The following is a 20,334-nucleotide window of genomic DNA, read 5'->3' on the forward strand; positions in this document are numbered from 1 at the left end:
CCCTGAAATTGCTGCACTGAATCATGTCCCAAACCTTATGTTACATGTCAGTATGCAAATTCCCATGACCTAATGTCACTAACAGATAGTGAGGCCCAGGTTGAAAAAGAGATGGCCATTCCTACTTTAGTGGATACTTTGGGTGTAGTTGCCATGAACAAGGGAGATGGGGAACATTCTGACTCTGTCTGGCTCTTTTTCATCAGTAGAACTGGGCAAACTCCTGAGTGTACCTGGTGGGTGTTCTGCCTGAAGGGCCTGGTCACGCTGCGAGGCAAGACAAAAACACAAACACAGACTGAAAACACAAAATATATTGCTGTACAAATTGGCTGAGAACCACAATGACAGCAGAATAATAATAATAATAATAATAATAATAATTATTATTATTATTATTATTAATTAGATTTGTATGCCGCCCCTCTCCGCAGACTCGGGGCAGCTCACAACAGTGATAAAAACAGTATACAATGACAAATCTAATATTAAAAGTCTATAATAATAAATCTAACATTAAAAGTCTAAAAAACCCCATTGTTTAAAAAAGTCCTACATACAACATATGATACATAAAACTGCATAGGCAAGGGGAGATATCTCAGTTCCCCCATGCCTGACGGCAGAGGTGGGTTTTAAGGAGTTTACGAAAGGCAAGGAGAATGTTTGTTTATGACCCAAAGGTCAGGGTTAACAGCCAAGCCAGCAACAAATGTCTCAACCCCCACCCAAAGGTTTGTCAAGAATGCCTCCAAAATGGGCTACAGCGAAAGTACTCTCTCTATTGTTTCCAGAGCTACAGTTTTTCCAAACGCAAGTGCCCCAAAACTGGGTTTGCTTGTCCAAAGATGCAAAATGTCAGTTTAGGGAAACTGTTAAACTGCAAACAACAACTTCTACGAAGAGTTCTCCCACAAGACCTCCCATTTTAAGCCTGCTGCAAGATTCCCTAATTGTTCTCAGATGTGATTTAAGATCTTCTGTGTCTGCGCAGCTGCTCCTGACGTCCCATCATCCTTTGCACCCAGACATTGAGAATGGGGTCATTAACCACCCCCTCCCCACCTGACTGGGGGTTCCACAGGCACTGCAGGGGCCTCCACCTCTCCCTCTCCAGAACCTTCAACTTCCATCTCTCCTTCCCCCTCACTATCTGAACCTTCCGAGAGCCACACAGGTCTCCGATGCTCTGACAGACCCAGCTCCCCTAGTTCAAAATCTGCCACCAGGGGAGCTGGCCGTGAGCCAACCACAACAGTGGGTGGAAGATATAATTATCTTATAACTTGCTATGTCCATCCTTGAGAGAGAGAGTTATTCTGGCAGACTATAAGCTTTACGGGAATTTAGTTCTAACCTTGAAAAGGGGATTCTTCTTCTTCTTGTTCTTCTTCTTGTTCTTCTTCTTGTTCTTCTTCTTGTTCTTCTTCTTGTTCTTCTTCTTGTTCTTCTTCTTGTTCTTCTTCTTGTTCTTCTTCTTGTTCTTCTTCTTGTTCTTCTTCTTGTTCTTCTTCTTGTTCTTCTTCTTGTTCTTCTTCTTGTTCTTCTTCTTGTTCTTCTTCTTGTTCTTCTTCTTGTTCTTCTTGTTCTTCTTGTTCTTCTTGTTCTTCTTCTTGTTCTTCTTGTTCTTGTTCTTGTTCTTCTTGTTCTTCTTCTTCCTCTTCCTCTTCTTGTTCTTCTTGTTCTTCTTGTTCTTGTTCTTGTTCTTCTTGTTCTTCTTGTTCTTCTTCCTCTTCTTTTTCTTCTACTCCCCCTCCTTAGATATTAGTTATGAAACAGGTTCCTGCATTCTTATTTTCATCGTCTCCCTCCTGTAAACTGCCTGGAGTGGCTTAACTAAATGGTATAGATATGATGGAGATAATTAGGTAAGTAACTAATATTAAAATAGCTGTCCATATGTTCCAGTCCTCTAAAAATATTTGAACAGCACATTTCACTGGCTTAGAAATAGCAGTGCTGATGATATATCAGGCAAACTTTTTAGGGAAGATGGTCCATGTAAATTAATATGAAAATGTTTTCGTTTTTTGGTTTCAATTTAAAAATGATTTTATTCTTTATTTATTTATCTCTTTCCCCCCTTCTCCATTTCTATAGGTCTTGCAGTTGGGCTCTGAAATCCTCCCGCAATACAAGCAAGAAGCACCAAAGACCCCCCCACATATCATTTTACATTATTGTGTTTTCAAGACTACTTGGGATTGGGTGATTCTGATTTTAACTTTCTACACTGCAATTTTAGTCCCTTACAACGTCTCCTTTAAAACCAAACAGAACAATGTGGCTTGGCTGGTAGTGGACAGCATCGTAGATGTCATTTTTCTGGTAGACATTGTGCTTAATTTCCACACCACCTTTGTTGGGCCTGCTGGAGAGGTGATCTCTGATCCAAAGCTGATCCGCATGAATTACTTGAAGACCTGGTTTGTAATTGACCTTCTTTCCTGTTTGCCATATGATGTGATCAATGCATTTGAGAATGTTGATGAGGTGAGTCTATGAATTTTGTTGCATATTATTTTAAATCATGAACCAAAACAGAATGAAAAAAGACCAGGTTTTTTTATTTATACCAGCTGCTTTCTGTTCACATTATATGTTTACTTTCATGCTTTTTTGACATCCTACAATACAGCTATTAATTTATAACAACTTCCAATACAGTCTATGCTTCACGTGAAATTTACTTACTTTTAGGCTTAATTGGTTGTTTTAGTCGTTTTGAAATAAAGTAAGATGTATAGGCAGCAATACATAGGTGAAAAATATAGGAATATTTGTGGGGCAAGCGGGCATCATCCATTTTGTTAGAATGTGATTGAAAAAGAAAACTTTTGCATGTGTGTGTGTGTGTGTGAATAAAGTCTTAAAAATAAGATAAAAACTATAAACAAGGCAAGGAAGAAAAAAAGAAAAATATCAAAGAGAAGGCTAAAAGTGAGAAAGAAAAAGTATAAGAAAAATAAAAAAGAAAGAAAATAATCTGATCTTAAAAGTACAATTTATATACTTATCTTTTTTCTTTAAGTTACATGACTTTCTTCTTTCTATAATCTATCCTGTCTTATAATCAAACCTATGAGCCATACATTAATTTTTTTTGTTTTATGCCAAAATCCATAGGAGGTTGTTGTTGTTGTTGTTGTTGTTATTATTATTATTAATATTATTATTATTATTATTTTATTTATTCATTCATTATTATTAATTATTTATTATTATTTATTAGATTTGTATGCCGCCTCTCTCCGCAGACTCTGAGTCAGCAATAAAGGCACATATTGTCTTTTCTTCCATTATTCTGTAATAATACGATTTGGCCATTTCAACAGGTTTTATCATCTTCACCAACCCTTCCTCCACCAAGATATTGCCAAATCTTTCCACTTTTGTGCATTCAATAATCTAGCTTGATTATCACACACAAAAACAAACTTCCATGACTCTTCCTGCTGTTTCAATATCAAAAGGAATACAGTACTTGGTTTCACTTGTGTATTAATCTTTAAAATCTTCTGAATCAGTATATGTATACTGCTCAAAAAAATAAAGTGAACACTCAAATAACACATCCTAGGTCTGAATGAATAAAATATTCTCATTGAATACTTTGTTCTGTACAAAGTTGAATGTGCACAACAGCATGTGAAATTGATTGTCAATCAGTGTTGCTTCCTAAGTGGACAGTTTGATTTCACAGAAGTTTGGTTTACGGTACTTGGAGTTATATTGTGTTGTTTAATTGTTCCCTTTATTTTTTGAGCAGTGTATTTGAATCTAACAATTTTAGTTTTTTACATGTTCAGCATGATAAAACAGGATAAAATGACCCTTTTTGTTTTCCCCCTCTTCTCTTTAAAAAAAACTCCTCGATTTCCCAAAGGACATTAATACCTGTTCTGATTTTTTTCTTAGTGTTAATAAACATATACAACTGACATCCTGGCAATCATCTTTCAATTGTTGTTAATTTATTCAATATTAACCATGTATTTAATGAGTACCAGAATTCAAATTTTTTATTACTTTATATTTTCACCAAATGCATGGGATTACTGTATCTGTATTTTTACTGCATATAATGAAAGAAGCCAGTTATATGCCTGTTTTTATTGAAAGAGTTTCAACCAATAGAATAGGAAAGGAAGCTTTCATTTCTTCTTTTCTGGGAAAATATGTCCTGACTAATGCTTTTTATGTCAGAGATAATTAACAGCAAGAACAATGTAATTACATATTCCAATATGATTCACTCAGATTGCACAAAAAGGCTAAAAACACAGCATCAAATATACTATGGCTGATGTATTTATAAATAATCACTATTCATTCATTCATTCATTTATTTAGTCAAGCATGCATATGAATACAAACAAAGTACTGCATTTTTCAGAATGTAAGACACACTGGAGTATAAGACACACCTTAGTTTTGGGGGAGAAAAATAGGGAAAAGAATCTGCTTAGCAGATATTCATCTGGCTAACATCCTTAGTCTGGTCAGCTTCAGCACATTATTTTATCCCTTGGTGAAGGTTTTAAAAAAATCTTATTCAGAGAGAGTAACAATGAAAGAGCTTGCAAGCTAGTAAGAGCTGGGAAAATCATTAGCACAATCGGTTAGGATTGGAAAGAAACTCATTTGGAGCAAGTTAGAACAATGGAAAAAAACCCTACAAAGACAGAGTTTGGAAAACATTCTTTTTAGAGAGTAATGATGAAACAATTTGCAAATGGATAAGAGCTGGGAACATCTTTAGCACCTAGTTAGGACTGGAAAAATAAGCTTCCCCCCCAAAAAAGCTACATTCAGAGTATAAGACAAATTTTCATCCTCTTTTAGGGAGGAAAAGGGTGTGTCTTATACACTGAAAAATACAGTATAAACATTAATATGAATATATAGTGCATGGTTTTGAGTACATGGGGACTTTCGGACAGCAACGGTAGGTACAGACCTCTTAGGAATGGGGTGAAGTCAGTGGTAGACAGTTTAAGGTTAAAGTTTTGGTGGTTTGGGGAAGAAACTAGAGTCAGGTAATGTATTCCAGGCATTGACCACTCTTTTGCTAAAGTCAATTTTTTTGCAATCAAGTCTGAAGCGGTTTACATTAAGTTTGTATCTATTGCGATATCGTGTATTGTTGTGGTTGAAACTGAAGGAGTCATTGACAGGTAGGACATTGTAGCAGATAATTTTGTGTCCTACACTTTAATCAGATCAAAAGGAGCAGAATTCTAAATATTCTAGGCCCAAAATTATAAGTCTGGTGGCTTAAGATATTCTGTTGCAAACGGAGGAGTGTAGTACTCATCTCATGAAATATCTCTGGACATTCTCAATTGTACTAATATCCAGACTATTGGGTTCCAGAGAGATGAGCTGTATTCCAGTATTGGTCTAGCAAATGTTTTATATTCTCTGGTTAGAAGTACAATATTACAAAGAAGAAGCTATGCAAGATTAGGTTATCCACTCTTATTGCCTCTTTAGCAATGCTGTTGCAGTGGGATCTGGCTCTTAGATCAGTAGACTCCAAGGTCATTTACAGAGTGAGGATCATCAACAAGGTTGTGATCATCTAGTTTGTATTTGGTGTTACTATTATTATTTTGTATTACTACTACTACTACTATTACTACTATTAGCATAAAACCAGATCTTAAGAAGGAATGAAAAACATAAAAACTAAAAGAGAATTTGAAATGCTAATACACAACCTGGATCACCAATGGCATATATACACAGAGAGAGAGACAGAACAAACAAAACACAGTCAAGTGTGTTTGCAAAACTTTAATACAGTGATACCTCATCTTATGAACTTAATTGGTTCCGGGACGAGGTTTGTAAGGTGAAAAATTTGTAAGACGAAACGATGTTTCCCATAGGAATCAGTGGAAAAGTGATTAATGTGTGCAAGGCCAAACCTCACCCCTTTTGCCAGCCAAAGCGCCCGTTTTTGCACTGCTGGGATTCCCCTGAGGCTCCCCTCCATGGAAAACCCCCACCTCCGGACTTCCGTATTTTTGTGATGCTGCAGGGGAATCCCAGCAGGGGAATCCCAGCAGCACAAAAACAGGTGCTTCGCTGGCAACGGAAGTCCGGAGGTGGGGTTTCCAGCAAGGGGAGCCTCAGCCAAATTGCAGCATCGCAAAAACACAGAAGTCCTCGAAACCCCACCTCCGGACTTCCGTGTTTTTGTGATGCTGCAATTTAGCTGAGGCTCCCCTTGCTGGGAAACCCCACCTCCAGATTTCTGTTGCTAGCGAAGCCCCTGTTTTTGCGCTGCTGGGAATCCCCTGCAGCATCGCAAAAACACAGAAGTCCAGAGGTGGTGTTTCCCATGGAGGGGAGCCTCAGGGGAATCCCAGCAGCATAAAACCAGGAGCTTCGCTGGCAACAGAAGTCCAGAGGTGGGGCATCCCAGTGGTGGCGGCTTGGATTTGTAAGGTGAAAATAGTTTGGAAGAAGAGGCAAAAAAATCTTAACCCCGGGTTTGTATCTCGAAAAGTTTGTATGACGAGGGATTTGTAAGGGGTTTGTATCACTGTACCTATTATATAGCAATGGCAAGAATAATGGATTAAATCTATATGATTCATACCAAGTCGGTGTATATCCTAAAATTAGATGCAGCAGAGAACTAACAAAAGACCTTGATAGTCACCTGGGAACAATCAAACCTTGATAAACAGAGTTCATTGCATCTCTCCAACTGATAACAGAAGTTTTAGAGCAAGCTGAATGAGAGTGTAAAATGGCTAGATCAATGCTAGATGTCCTCAGGCCAAGTCAGGAAAATGTTTGTGCTCTTAAGTCCTCTACTAGAGGGGAAAATGAAATGTCTAACTCTTCCCATAGGATGCATCCTTATGGAAGCTTCAGCAAAAAATGTAACCCTGGGAGAACAAAGTACAATTGTTGTAGCTACATAACGTGTATTTGAAGCACTAAAGAACCGTAGCTGTTCAAGAGCGTGTTTTGGGATGTGGAAGATCAGTGTTTCTTGGTAATGCAATTAAGTTCATTTATTTTTATAGGAGGTGGGGGTTGTTTTGGCTGATCACACTTTTTATTCAATGCTAATTGTGGCTGTAGTGGCTCAGAGACTTTGGGAATTGGCTGGCATAAAAGCTGCAGTAAATGGATAAATGTGTTGAAACAAATAAATAATTATATGGCATATTGTCTAGTACATGGGGCATACTAAACTATGGTTATATTTACTAATGACATACTAAATCACAGATAAGACTAGCTGATTGTTTGAATTCAAGCTTATTTTAATTCAAGAATATGACTAGTGTGGACTATAATAATAATAATAATAATAATAATAATTATTATTATTATTATTATTATTTATTGGATTTGTATGCCGCCCCTCTCCGTAGACTCGGGGCGGCTAACAACAATGATAAAAACAACATGTAACAATCCAAAAATAAAAACAATTAAAAACCCTTATTATAAAACCAAACATACACACAAACATACCATGCATAACTTGTAATGGCCTAGGGGGAAGGAATATCTCAACTCCCCCATGCCTGACGGTATAAATGAGTCTTGAGTAGTTTACAAAAGACAGGGAGGGTGGGGGCAGTTCTAATCTCCGGGTGGAGTTGGTTCCAGAGGGCCGGGTCGCCACAGAGAAGGCTCTTCCCCTGGGGCCCGCCAAACGACATTGTTTAGTCGACGGGACCCGGAGAAGGCCAACTCTGTGGGACCTTATCGGTCGCTGGGATTTGTGCGGTAGCAGGCGGTTCCGGAGGTAATCTGGTCCAATGCCATAATCCATTCCAGTGCTTTGAATAAAATCTACTCTGAAAGATGTAGAAAATTGAAGATTGAAGAAAACACAGATTTTTGTCTTTTAAGGACTATGACAGACGTCCTGAGGAAAGTTTTCTATAGAAAATGATTGGAAGAGCAGCTGTTGAAATCCTGCATTCACGTGGGATGAAAACCGTGAATTTATCATTTTGAATTTTTGAGCAGATTCTGCTGCTCCCAGTTTCTTCTTCCTAGAAGCTTCCTGTTCCAGCTCCTGTACAATTGCTAGAACCAGTGCCAACAGAGTTTGAGACAAAATGATCAGATAATTGAATTAAAAATATGGTTTATTGGCAAGTAAGTGGGGAGAGGAGAAAATGGCTTTGAAAAATAAATCTGGAGGCTGCTTCTCTTAGCCATATTGTGTAATACTTTTATTTTACAAAAAAAGAAGATAGAATATAATATGACTAGAGGGAGAACTGAAATGGTTTCAAATTCAATCATACTAATCAAATGAGCTAAGGACCTTAAAATTACACTCTGTTCTCTTTGGCTTTTTTCCCTCTTGCACTTTAAAGGAACAGCAGGTGTAAGCTGAGTAATTTAGTTTGGATACAATCATTCCCTACTCAGAATGGATGTTAGCACAATCTTCGGCAGTTACCTTGTTTTTAGAAATGCTTCACCATTTATAAAGTCTGCAAGAATCCTAGAATATAAAGCATAGGGGATGAGCGTATATGTATGTGTGTTGGGGAGGGAGACTTTACGAGTTATTCCATGTTATGCAATTTGCAAACTTGGCCTCAGTTTCCAGCACATTGAATCCAGTGTTGGATAAGAGTCTACAGAGAGGGGCGGCTAGATTGATTCCCAGTGAGGCTGTTGAGGGGATCCCTGTTGAAGGGATCTCTATTTTCTTGGTATAATAATAATAATAATAATAATAATAATAATAATAATAATAATAACAACAACAACAACAACAACAACAATAACAACAGAGTTGCAAGGGACCTTGGAGGTCTTCTAGTCCAAACCCCTGCTTAGGCAGGAAACCCCACACTACTTCAGACAGATGGTTATCCAACATCTGTTTAAACACTTCCAGTGTTGGGGCATTCACAACATCTGGAGGCAAGCTGTTCCACTGATCAACCGTTCTGGCTGTCATGAAATTTCTCCTTAGTTCTAAGTTACTTCTCTCTTTATTTAGTTTTCACCCATTGCTTCTAGCTGTATGATACTTCTATGGTATCATACAGCTCAGTCAGAAAAATAAGCACTAGACCTGACTGCAACTATCACTTGTTTGGACCTTGGACTTGTTTGGAGACATGTTTGGACTCTGTTGAGCACTGTAAAAAGCTTGCTAATTAAAGGGACAGTTCTTTCAAATTCTTGTATGGAATGGTACGGGTATGCTTAACCAGAGAAGTGTCTTCAGCTTACTTCTTTGACTTGAAAAGTTAAAATTATGTGTATAGGCATTCTATAGGCAGCCATGGCATCTAGCCTAGCTGATTCACACATTGGCCATCTGTGCCAGATGAAGGCTGGAGAACATGGGTTTTGCAGCTCATCTTTTCCCCAACCTTGCATTAACCACTCATTAATTCAGTTAGCCATGGCCCTTTCTCTATCCAGTACAGTGCCTGTCTCCTGGTTGTTGAATTTCTTGGTTACGTCATGTGGGATACATCCTAAATATACCGTAACTACATTTGGACTGAGCCAAGATGTAATTTTAAAACTGTAGTTTTCCTTTATTTGTCCTGGCACGAGCCACACTATGTGACGGCCTGCTGAAGCTGCTAAATTGAGCATCATCTTTCATTCTTATTAGGCTTAGTGTCAGATAACATTTTCTTGCCCAGACAAATCAGAGAAATAATCATGGGCTAAGAAGGATTATTAATTCATTTATAAACTACCTCAAATGTGGAAGCAAATCTGGATGAAATACCATGCTGTTCCCATTACAGCAGAGGGAAACAATGGATATGGTTCCATGCTCACTTAAACAAATAATTTAGAACATTAATGCCTTATAGATTAGGGCTGGTTTTTCTGTGGCTGGTGTTATCATCTGGTGTGAACTCAGCAAATTGGTTAATTTTCTCTGCCCCCTGAGATTCCTCCTTACTGGTCTTCCAGAAAGCCTTTAAGACATGGGTTTTCCGGCAGGCCTGGAATTAGATTGACTGCTCTGTGTGTATGGTTCTTTTTAAGATATTATTTTATTGTTATTATATTACTGATTTCATCAGTACAGTACAATGCAATGCAATGCAATGCAATGCAATGCAATGCAATGCAATGCAATGCAATGCAATACAATACATAAATAAATAAAATCCAATAGTTTAAATTAAGTACGTTAAGTAAATATTACGGGTAAATATTTACTATTTATTCATCAACTGATATGATTCCTTTGCTTAGAAAAAATATACTTGACTATACCATGACTAATCACATGTTAGAATAAAGACAAGCAGCCTTTTATAGACTACTTAAAGCTAAATAAATTAAGGGTTAAAATTATATCCTGGGGATAATACTATATATTGTAACATCAGTTGTCAAAAAAGCGCAGTTGATCTTGTTAAATTGTGCATTATTGTACAGTGATACCTCATCTTACAAACGCCTCATCATACAAACCCGGAGTTTAAGATTTTTTTGCCTCTTCTTACAAACTATTTTCACCTTACAAACCCACCACCGCCGCTGGGATGCCCCACCTCCAGACTCCCATTGCCAGCGAAGCACCCGTTTTTGCGCTGCTGGGATTCCCCTGAGGCTCCCCTCCATGGGAAACCCCACCTCCGGACTTCCGTTGTCAGCGAAACGCTTGTTTTTGCGATGCTGGGATTCCCCTGCTGGGATTCCCCTGCAGCATCGCAAAAACACAGAAGTCCGGAGGTGGGGTTTCCCATGGAGGGGAGCCTCAGGGGAATCCCAGCAGCACAAAAATGGGCGCTTTGGCTGGCAAAAGGGGTGAATTTTGGGCTTGCACGCATTAATCGCTTTTCCATTGATTCCTATGGGAAACATTGTTTCATCTTACAAACTTTTCACCTTAAGAACCTCGTCCCAGAACCAATTAAGTTTGTAAGACAAGGTATCACTGTACTTTGAAAGCTCGCTACCAAAGCAGCACTTTATACAACTAAGAAATCTATGCCTTCATACATTGGCCTTCCGGTTGTGACCTTGATTCAACCAGCATGATCTGAGAACCTATTATGTAGCACATATAAGCCATTGTACCTATAGGACTGATCCAGAAATGGATAATATTTGCCTCTGGATTGAGGGAAATATAAAATATTTGGAAACTGCGAGGGAAGAATTATACAGTAGATCTAGTACCTGAGTAGCCAATGTTGTATAATAGCTCAGGTTAATGAAAAATTCTCAAAAAAACAACATAAATGAAAAGTTTAAAACAAACCTATTAAAAGTCAGTTAAAATTTTGCTTATAAATACACTGCTCAAAAAAATAAAGGGAACAATTAAACAACACAATATAACTCCAAGTAAATCAAACTTCTGTGAAATCAAACTGTCCACTTAGGAAGCAGCACTGATTGACAATCAATTTCACATGCTGTTGTGCACATTCAACTTTGGACAGAACACAGTATTCAATGAGAATATTTCATTCATTCATATCTAGGATGTGTTATTTGAGTGTTCCCTTTATTTTTTTTTAAGCAGTATATGATGGGAATCTAGCAACTGACCAAATACAATATCGATAAATAAGCAGGCTATTGGCTTCCAAGTTTTGCAGCAAATCATAACATAATTATCTCTGAAAAGATAACGTATCTTTATTGTATCCTTGAAAGCTGCCTGGAGTCACTGAGAGTAATTTGGGCGGCCAGATAAATTTTCTTAAATAAAAATAAAATTTAAAAATTATGAATGATCAAGGAAGTGATGGCATGAATCCAACTGGATATCAGTTGGGCTACTAAGTGACAGGGCGAAGTTCAATATAAAGATTCAGATTTAGCACCTGCTTAGTCCTGTAATGGTACTATAGGGGAGTCCCTCAAGGGTTTGGGTGGCAGAGTAAAATGTGAGGGATGAGTGAAAACAAGGAAAGCAAAAAGATGAAACAGCTTCTGTTAAGCATCGGCAATATCTATTTATTTTATTTTATTTATTTATTTTGTCCAATACAAATTGAAAGTTAAAGAGAATAAAAACGTGTAGTAGTAAATATCAGGGAAGGGCTAGAAGAAGAGATATGAGAATAGAATACATCAATGAAGAGTAGAGGAAGGATATATGGATGGGAGAAAAGATATATAAAATATAGGAGAGACAATTGGACAGGGGACGGAAGGCACACTAGTGCACTTATGCTCGCCCCTTACTGACCTCTAAGGAATCTAATAGCCAAAGGAAAACAACAAAGTCCAAACAGAAGATACCATTGAAGAGCATCAGGATGAGAAATGTGTTTCTCTATTCAGTTTGTACAAAAAGTGCTTTGATAATGTGAACATTGAAATGTATCATGGGCTTGACACTTTTAATTTAATTCAAGAAATAAATGGTCCCTTCTTTTTATGCCATCTTAAAATTGTTCACATCCTGTCAAGTGCAAGAACGTATTAGATGAGGCTCTTTGTTTCGCATTTTATTCATGTAAGATTTATGTTTTTTTAAATCATAATATAAGATATTACGCTTTTTAAATTTTAAACATTAATTGCTTTTGGAGTGATTTACCTATTTCATTATGTTTGTATGTTCACCTATCTTGTGAAAATGATTCTGGGCAGAGTGTTTAAAGTGTCGATGTAACAATAAAATATTGAGGTATAAAAGCCATGCAAGCAACAGTGGCAACTGAAAAAAACTTATATACAATTTATGCCTACCAGTGGACATTGCCTGACAATAGGACATGCCATCTCTTTAGAAACATAGAAACATAGAAGATTGACAGCAGAAAAAGACCTCATGGTCCATCTAGTCTGCCCTTATGCTATTTCCTGTATTTAATCTTAGGATGGATATATGTTTATCCCAGGTATGTTTAAATTCAGTTGCTGTGGATTTACCAACCACATCCGCTGGAAGTTTGTTCTAAGGATCTACTACTCTTTCAGTAAAATAATATTTTCTCATGTTGCTTTTGATCTTTCCCCCAACTAACTTCAGATTGTGTCCCCTTGTTCTTGTGTTCACTTTCCTATTAAAAACACTTCCCTCCTGAACCCTTTAACATATTTAAATGTTTCGATCATGTCCCCCTTTTTCCTTCTGTCCTCCAGACTATACAGATTGAGTTCATTAAGTCTTTCCTGATACATTTTATGCTTAAGATCTTCCACCATTCTTGTAGCCGTCTTTGGACCCGTTCAATTTTGTCAATATAGTTTTTTAGGTGAGGTCTCCAGAACTGAACACAGTCTTCCAAATGTGGTCTCACCAGCGCTCTATATAGCGGGATCACAGTCTCCCTCTTCCTGCTTGTTATACCTCTAGCTATGCAGCCAAGCATCCTACTTGCTTTTCCTACCACCCGACCACACTGATCTCCCATTTTGTTAGTATGTGTGTTGGTGTATGTGTGTGGCACAAACCAAACCAAATCTAACTGCACCTAAGCATAGATTTCTGCAGCAAGCTAAGTATTTTATATTGCTATAGTTGGCACTAGAATAGGGCACAAGCACCTCAGGCAAGTTAATAAAAGTTAGGCAGCACGAAGCATTAACTCAGCTGAGTGGATCCTGGGTGTGAAGGCAGAGTCACATCTGAAGAAGCAGCAGCAGCAATGCCATTGGAACCCACTGTGCTGTCAGAATGAAGTCACATGGATAATGACTTCACAGTGCAAAACAATGTAATTATATAATTTGCATCAGTTGGGTCATGACAGTTTTGTGAAATTTACATAATCTCATATAAGATAGCATTTCTCCTTTTCATCCACCTGAAGATGTCCATGGCTGGAAGGTGCATAATCTCTCTTCTAACTATGGACAAAGCTGTCCTCAATTCATTCCTGTTGTTTCCATCTCTGTGTCTTTTTAAAAAATGCACATCATTCATTTATGTTGTTTTGTTCATGTTTGAACGAACGGAGGCAATTTGGTACATGTTTTGGTACATCTCTACCTTCTTACAATCAGTTTTTAAAGCATAGTTTAAATACGCTTTATGCTTATTTATTTATTTAGTCAAGTACGTATTGGTTGTATACATAGATATAACACTGTTTATATACATGGGATGGGTACTAATAAGAGGGAAACATTAGGACAGGGATGGAAGGCACACTGGTGCACTTATGCACGCCCCTTATTGACCTCTTAGGAATCGGGAGAGGTCTACAGTGGATAGTGTAAGGATAAACTTTTGGGGCTGTGGTGATGAAACTACAGTCAGGTAGCGAATTCCAGGCATTAATTACTCGGTGCTGAAGTCGTATTTTCTACAGTCATGTTTGGAGCAGTTTACTTTGAGTTTGTATCTGTTGTGTGCTTGTGTGTTGTTGTAGTTGAAGCTGAAGTAGTTGTTGACAGGAAGGACATTGTAGCAGATGATTTAGTGAGCTATGCTTAGGTTGTGTCGAAGGCAATGTAGTTTTAAGCTTTCTAAGCCTAGGATTTTAAGTCTGGTTGCGTAAGATATTCTGTTGCGAGTAGAGGAGTGGAGGGCTCTTCTCGTAAAGTATCTCTAGACACTTTCTAATGTATTTATGTCCGATATGTGGTGTGGGTTCCATACAGATGAGCTGTATTCAAGGATTGGTCTGGTGAAAGTTTTGTATGTTCTGGTTAGTAGTGTGATGTTACTGGAGAAAAAGCTACGTAAGATTAGGTTAAAAATTCTTGGAGCCTTTTTGGCAATGTTGTTGCAATGGGCTTTGGCACTTAGGTCATTTGATATATATATTCTGAGGTCTTTTACAGAATGAGGGTTGTCTGCAAGGTCCTGTCTATTCAGCTTGTATTTGGCGTTCAGATTCCTTTTGCCAATATGTAGGACAGAACATTTGTTGATTGAGATTTGGAGTTGCCAGGTATTTGACCATTCTGACACAAAGTCAAGGTCTTTTTGGAGGGTAGCAGTGTTATCGGCAGTGTTGAAGAGTTTTACATCATCGACGAAGAGAATGCAGTTGCTTGTAATGTGATTGCAAAGGTCATTTATATAGAGTATGAAGAGCATTGGTCCTAGTACACTGCCTTGTTAACAGGAACAGGATTAGATAGGATACTTCCTATTTTGACCACTTGTTGTCTGTTTGATAGGAATGCAGTTATCCAGCCATGTAGGGGTACAGAGATGTTGTAGGATTTCAGTTTTAAAAGTAGTTTATTATGAACCAATAAGTCAAAGGCTTACAGAAATCTATTGATTTACACTGACCGAGATGTGTAGTCCATATGTTTTTGCAATGAAGGAGTTACAGGTTGTAAGATATTTTTTTCTGAAACCAAATTGTTTGTTAGAGAGTAGCTTGTTAGTTTCTAGGTGGAGAGTAATTGATTGGTTTATGATTGATTCCATGACTTTGCATGGGAATGACCATGTCTAGTGACCATAGGTTTGGTAGGGAACTGGTCCTGAAGGATTTTTCAAAGATTATGCATAGTGGTTCAGCTATGGCTGTGGAGAGCATTTTTAGGAAGTATGCACATAGTCCATTAGGCCCAATTGATAGAGAAGGTTTTAGGTTGCATAGTGCTTTTTCAATGTTGTCTTCAGTGAAGTGTATTGTTAAACCATTGTGAGTATTTGTGATACTACTATGGAATTTTGGGCATCAGTCATTGCTGTTTACAAAGACTGAACCAAAGAATGTGTTGAAGAGGTTAGCTTTGACTGTTTCATTGTAGCATTCTTTTTTGTTGAGTCCTTTTAGTGGTGGGATAGGTCTCGAGTCCTTGAGTTTGTTATTTACAAAGTTGTAGAAAGCAAGGTTGGATTTTGTAGAAAGCAAAGTTAGATTTGGTGCGCAGAAGGTTTTCGTCTTGTTTGCTGTGATAGTTGAAGCATTCCATCTTTATTTGATGTCATATATTTTTGTAGTAGTTTTTGAAGTTGACTACATACCCTGTTTGTTTTTTTTACCAGAGGATTTTTTAAATTGTAGCTTACTTATTGATATTGGTAGTTTGTTTTTCTTGGTTATAGTGGTTATTAGTGGTACGTGTAGCTTGATAATTCTTTTGACTTTGAGCAAGAAGATATTATAGAGGTCATCGGCAGTGTTACAGCCAGAGAATAGAGTTTGCCAGTCAAGATTTGAGAGGTCGGCATCTATGAGTTCATAGTTGACTTTTTAAAAGTTGTACTTTGATTCTTGCAGTAGTGTAGGTTGAGGCTGAAGTCTATCATGCTGTGGTCGCTGTTGGAAAAGAGTTATTTTATGTGCTTTTGCTGTTGCAGAATATGAGGTCAAGGCAATTGAGTTTAGTATTGTTCATTACAAGTTGGTCGAGTCCCAGATTGGTAACAGCATTGTATAGAGTTGTATGGATGGATTGATATATCTTTAGCTGTCTTGACTTTATGTAGGGTGTGTTGGGTTGTATGATTGATTTTAATAAGAGTTTTTAGAACTGTTTTAATATTGAATTTGTACATGAGGTTTTACTTGTCGTGAGCTACTCCGAGTCCTCGGAGAGGGGCGGCATACAAATCTAATAAATTATTATTATTATTATTCAGTCGTGCATTCGTTTAAAGGCCAGTTAATGTGAGGTAGATTGAGGTCTCCAAGAAAGATAAGGGAATATGGGCAGGAGACTGCCCATGTTAGCAATAAGGTTAATTTGTTCACATGTGTGATATCGTAGTCTGGGTCTCTGTTTGTCTGCAATTTTTTCTCTTTAAAATTACCTTGAAACACTCTGAGAAGTACGAATACTGAAAGATAAGTACAAATGAATAAATGCAGCTGTCAGGCAAGGCACAGCAAATGATGCCCAGCAATCAGTTAAAGCAATTAGCTGCTATATTTGAAGGAAGAGGGCCAGTCTGGTGTTTGAGACTTGCACACACAATCTCTCAGCAAAGGAGGGGCACCAGCAGGAAGAGCAAATATAGTGGTTAAGGTGTAAGGCTAAAAACTGGGAGACTGTGACTTCCAGGCACAAAAGGTATCTTTGATCAGTTACTTTCTCTTAAACTGCAGAAAGAGGCAATAGCAGAGTCTAGTCCAGGTAATCATCATAAGACACACTTGACTTGAAAGCAGACATACATGCACATGCATTCACATATGCACACACACTCTCTCTCTCTCACACACACATGTAAGTCATCACAATAAATATACTTGAGGTTTTCTGCCATGTTCATCCACAACTTATTTTCCCATGCTGAGTTGCTCCCACCCACCATAGTGACTTCTATAAATGACTTGAGTTCTATGGATGCATGACAGAAGAACATGATTAGATTGGATTGGTTTAATAATTGAAAGCCACGCTGGAGTTCCTGGTTGGCTGCCATATTTGATGTACCAGTAAATAACTATAAGGCAGTGATGGCAAACCTTTTTTCCCTCGGGTGCTGAAAGAGTGTGGGCATGCTCTATCATGCATGCACTCATGCACACACCCATAATTCAATGCCTGGGGAGGATGAAAACCGCTTCCCCCACCCCCTCGGAGGCCCTCTGGAGGCCAGAAACAGCCTGTTTCCCAACTTCTGATGGGCCCAGTAGGCTTGTGTTTTGCCCGCCCTGCATAACACTCCCCAGGCTCCAAGGGCTTTTCTGGAGCTGGGAGAGAGTAAAAACATCCTCTCCCATCCCCCCCCCCCTGTGGCTCCCTGGAAGCCAAAAACACCCTCCCAGAGCATCTGTGTGAGCCAAAAATCAGCTGGCTTACACACACATGCACGTTGGAGCTGAGCAAGAGCTCACATGCCAGCAGATATGGCTCCTCATACCACCTGTGGCACCCGCGCCATAGATTCGCCATCACTGCTATAAGGCATTAAAGAAGAAGTTAAATTTGCAAGGTTTCATAATGGCCAAACACAGTGAGATGAGAAGTGTCTATATATTCAGAAGTAAGAATCAACCACCAAAAAAACACACCTCCTTTGGGTTTTATTCTCTGAATAAATAAAGCATTTATATTTCATCAAATACAGAATTTATAAAAATTTCCTGTAGATTTAGATTTACTTAGGGCTTCAAAATATATGACATAGTCAGAATCAGCGGTAAGAGAGTAATAGGAAAAAATGAAATTATGATACTGAGCAAGGTACAATAAATCTGAGTCATAGTTATCTCTTAGACGCTCTCATTTTTGAACTTGTGTCGGTGATTTCCTAACAATCCAGGCTTGGATTATTACAGCATTTGCTAGAAAAATGCCTATCTAATCCACATCCATGGAAGGAGATGAACATGGTTTTAAAACTAGAGCAAGAAATATCAATAAACTGCATTATGCTGATGAAACTACTCTGCTGAATGAAAATGCAAATGAATTATAAGATGCAGTAATGAAAGTCAAGGATGTCAGAGAAGAAATGGGACTAAAAGTAAATACGAAAAAGACCAAAATATTGACAACAGATACAGCAATCAGTCCCAGATTGATTGTGAAGATATCAAGAAGGGAGATCATTTTGGATTTTTTTTTTCAATTGACCATCCATAGTAAATAGTTATCGAAAAATATTCCATAAACTAGCATTTGGTAGAGAGCAAGGAAAGCCTTGGAGAAAATATTCAGATGCCACGATTTATTGAATACCTACCAAGATGAGAATTGTGCAGCCAACCATTTACCATGTAACTTTCTGTGGAAGTAGAAGAAAGCAATGTAGAAAGAATATTGATGCCCTTGAACTCTGATGATGAAAAATATCAGAAAATACCATGGGTTGTCAAGAAAACAAATGGACTGTAGAACAAATCACTTCAGAACTTTTTATCCAAACACAAATGATGAAGCTCAAATTATCTTACTTTGAATAATTATGTAAACAACTTGCTTTTTTAAGGAGTCCTTCACAGCAGGAAAGGTGGAAGGAGAATAAGAAGAGAAGGATTGTTGGTAGGGTGGATAGACTGAATTTCAATGGGTGTACCATTGGAAGACCCAAAGGATTAGAATGGGAGACATCAACCTGGAGAAAGGCTATTTTAGTGACTGCTACCTTTTGAAAGTAACTTTGTTAGCATATACTCAACCACAAATATATCATAGTACATTCAGAGAAAGGAAGTTTAATAGGCCACTTTTACCCAAAATGTCTTGAAACAAGGATATTGTGTGCACCTGTTTTACCTTCTGTAGGCTAATTGGATTCTGCTGGCTCACACATCTGAAGATTTGGCTGAGGAGACATAAGGCAAAGGCTAATTTTAACCATTCAGAACAGGTGTGCTGCTTTCCAGGAGGCGGATTTTTCATTTGACAGACATTCCACCTCCCAGTTAGGAATCCAATTATAAATCTTGCCTAGGAGTAATCTATGGAAAATCTCCCCTGTCTCATGGAGGTATATTATTCTCATTGAGTGATGAAGGACTCCATAGTCCCACTTACACAAATCTGCCACATCAGGACCAGCAGAAGGGTCATGTTGCAGGTCCCACGAACCAAGGAACTTCATTTAGCAGGATCCAGAGAGACAGTCTTTTCTGCTGTTATACCTGCCCTCTAGAACCTCATCTCTCCTAAGGTGACATTGATCCCAACCCTTCTGGGCCCTTAAAACTTGGCCCAAGATGCCATTGGGCTGCGAGGTCCCAAGGAAATATGCACCACATTAAATGGTTAGATTGTTAAAGTTCACTCTTCATTGTCTTTTTATTACTGAATTTTAAAAGTAAATTTTTAATTGTTTTTAATGGTAGATTATGACTTTAATTGTGGTTTAACTATGCCATCCATGGAAGTAAAATGAGTGGCCATGAATAATATGAATAGCTGTAGTAAGCTTTGTGACAACTGGCAATTGCTAGATCTGCCCTGACTTTTGTACCATTTGGTCCACAGTTTGAGTCAACTGTTCATCCAGGGCAGTTACTAGCTTCTGATGTTGGGTTGTTGAAGCAAGGTATTAGTGACCTGTTCAGTGATTACTGGGTTGGCAGAAGTGCTTGCGGCTATTATTTAAATCATAAAAACATAAAATTTGCCTCAAATATAGTGGGAGTAAGGTGTCGTCAGAAATAATTCAATCCTTTTTTTGTGTGGATACAAAATAGCAGAATCTAGTCCAGGTATACATGGCAAATATTGCAAGAAACTATTTCCAGGACATGAAGAATCTGATAAATACATTAACTGTTGCAAAATGATAAAGCAGTTATGAAAGAATTCCAGTGACTATCATAGATGAAGAACAAGCCCTAGTCTTGTGATCTTTTTTGTACTCCTTGCTTAATTTTCTGTACTTCACTCTCTCATTTCTGGTAATACACCAGAACCAAACAAATACAATGCTTTGCTGTTAAGGGGGGAAAGGGGGGACACTTCGCATAGCAAATGATGCAATTTACATTAGATAAGTAGGGTTCTCTTATTTTTTCC

General features: G+C 38.0%; 1 protein-coding gene across 1 annotated transcript in view; it reads left to right on the forward strand.

Moving 5' to 3' along the window:
* Window positions 1–20,334, forward strand: part of KCNH1 (potassium voltage-gated channel subfamily H member 1) — a 257,125-nt gene that overhangs the window by 60,295 nt on the left and 176,496 nt on the right. Inside the window, exon 6 of the mRNA XM_070734479.1 lies at window positions 2,101–2,493. Coding sequence (XP_070590580.1) covers window positions 2,101–2,493 — 393 coding nt within the window. The remainder of the gene's footprint in view (window positions 1–2,100; window positions 2,494–20,334) is intronic.

The sequence above is a fragment of the Erythrolamprus reginae genome, chromosome 1 (genome assembly GCF_031021105.1).
Source record: "Erythrolamprus reginae isolate rEryReg1 chromosome 1, rEryReg1.hap1, whole genome shotgun sequence".
Taxonomy (NCBI): Eukaryota; Metazoa; Chordata; class Lepidosauria; order Squamata; family Dipsadidae; genus Erythrolamprus; species Erythrolamprus reginae.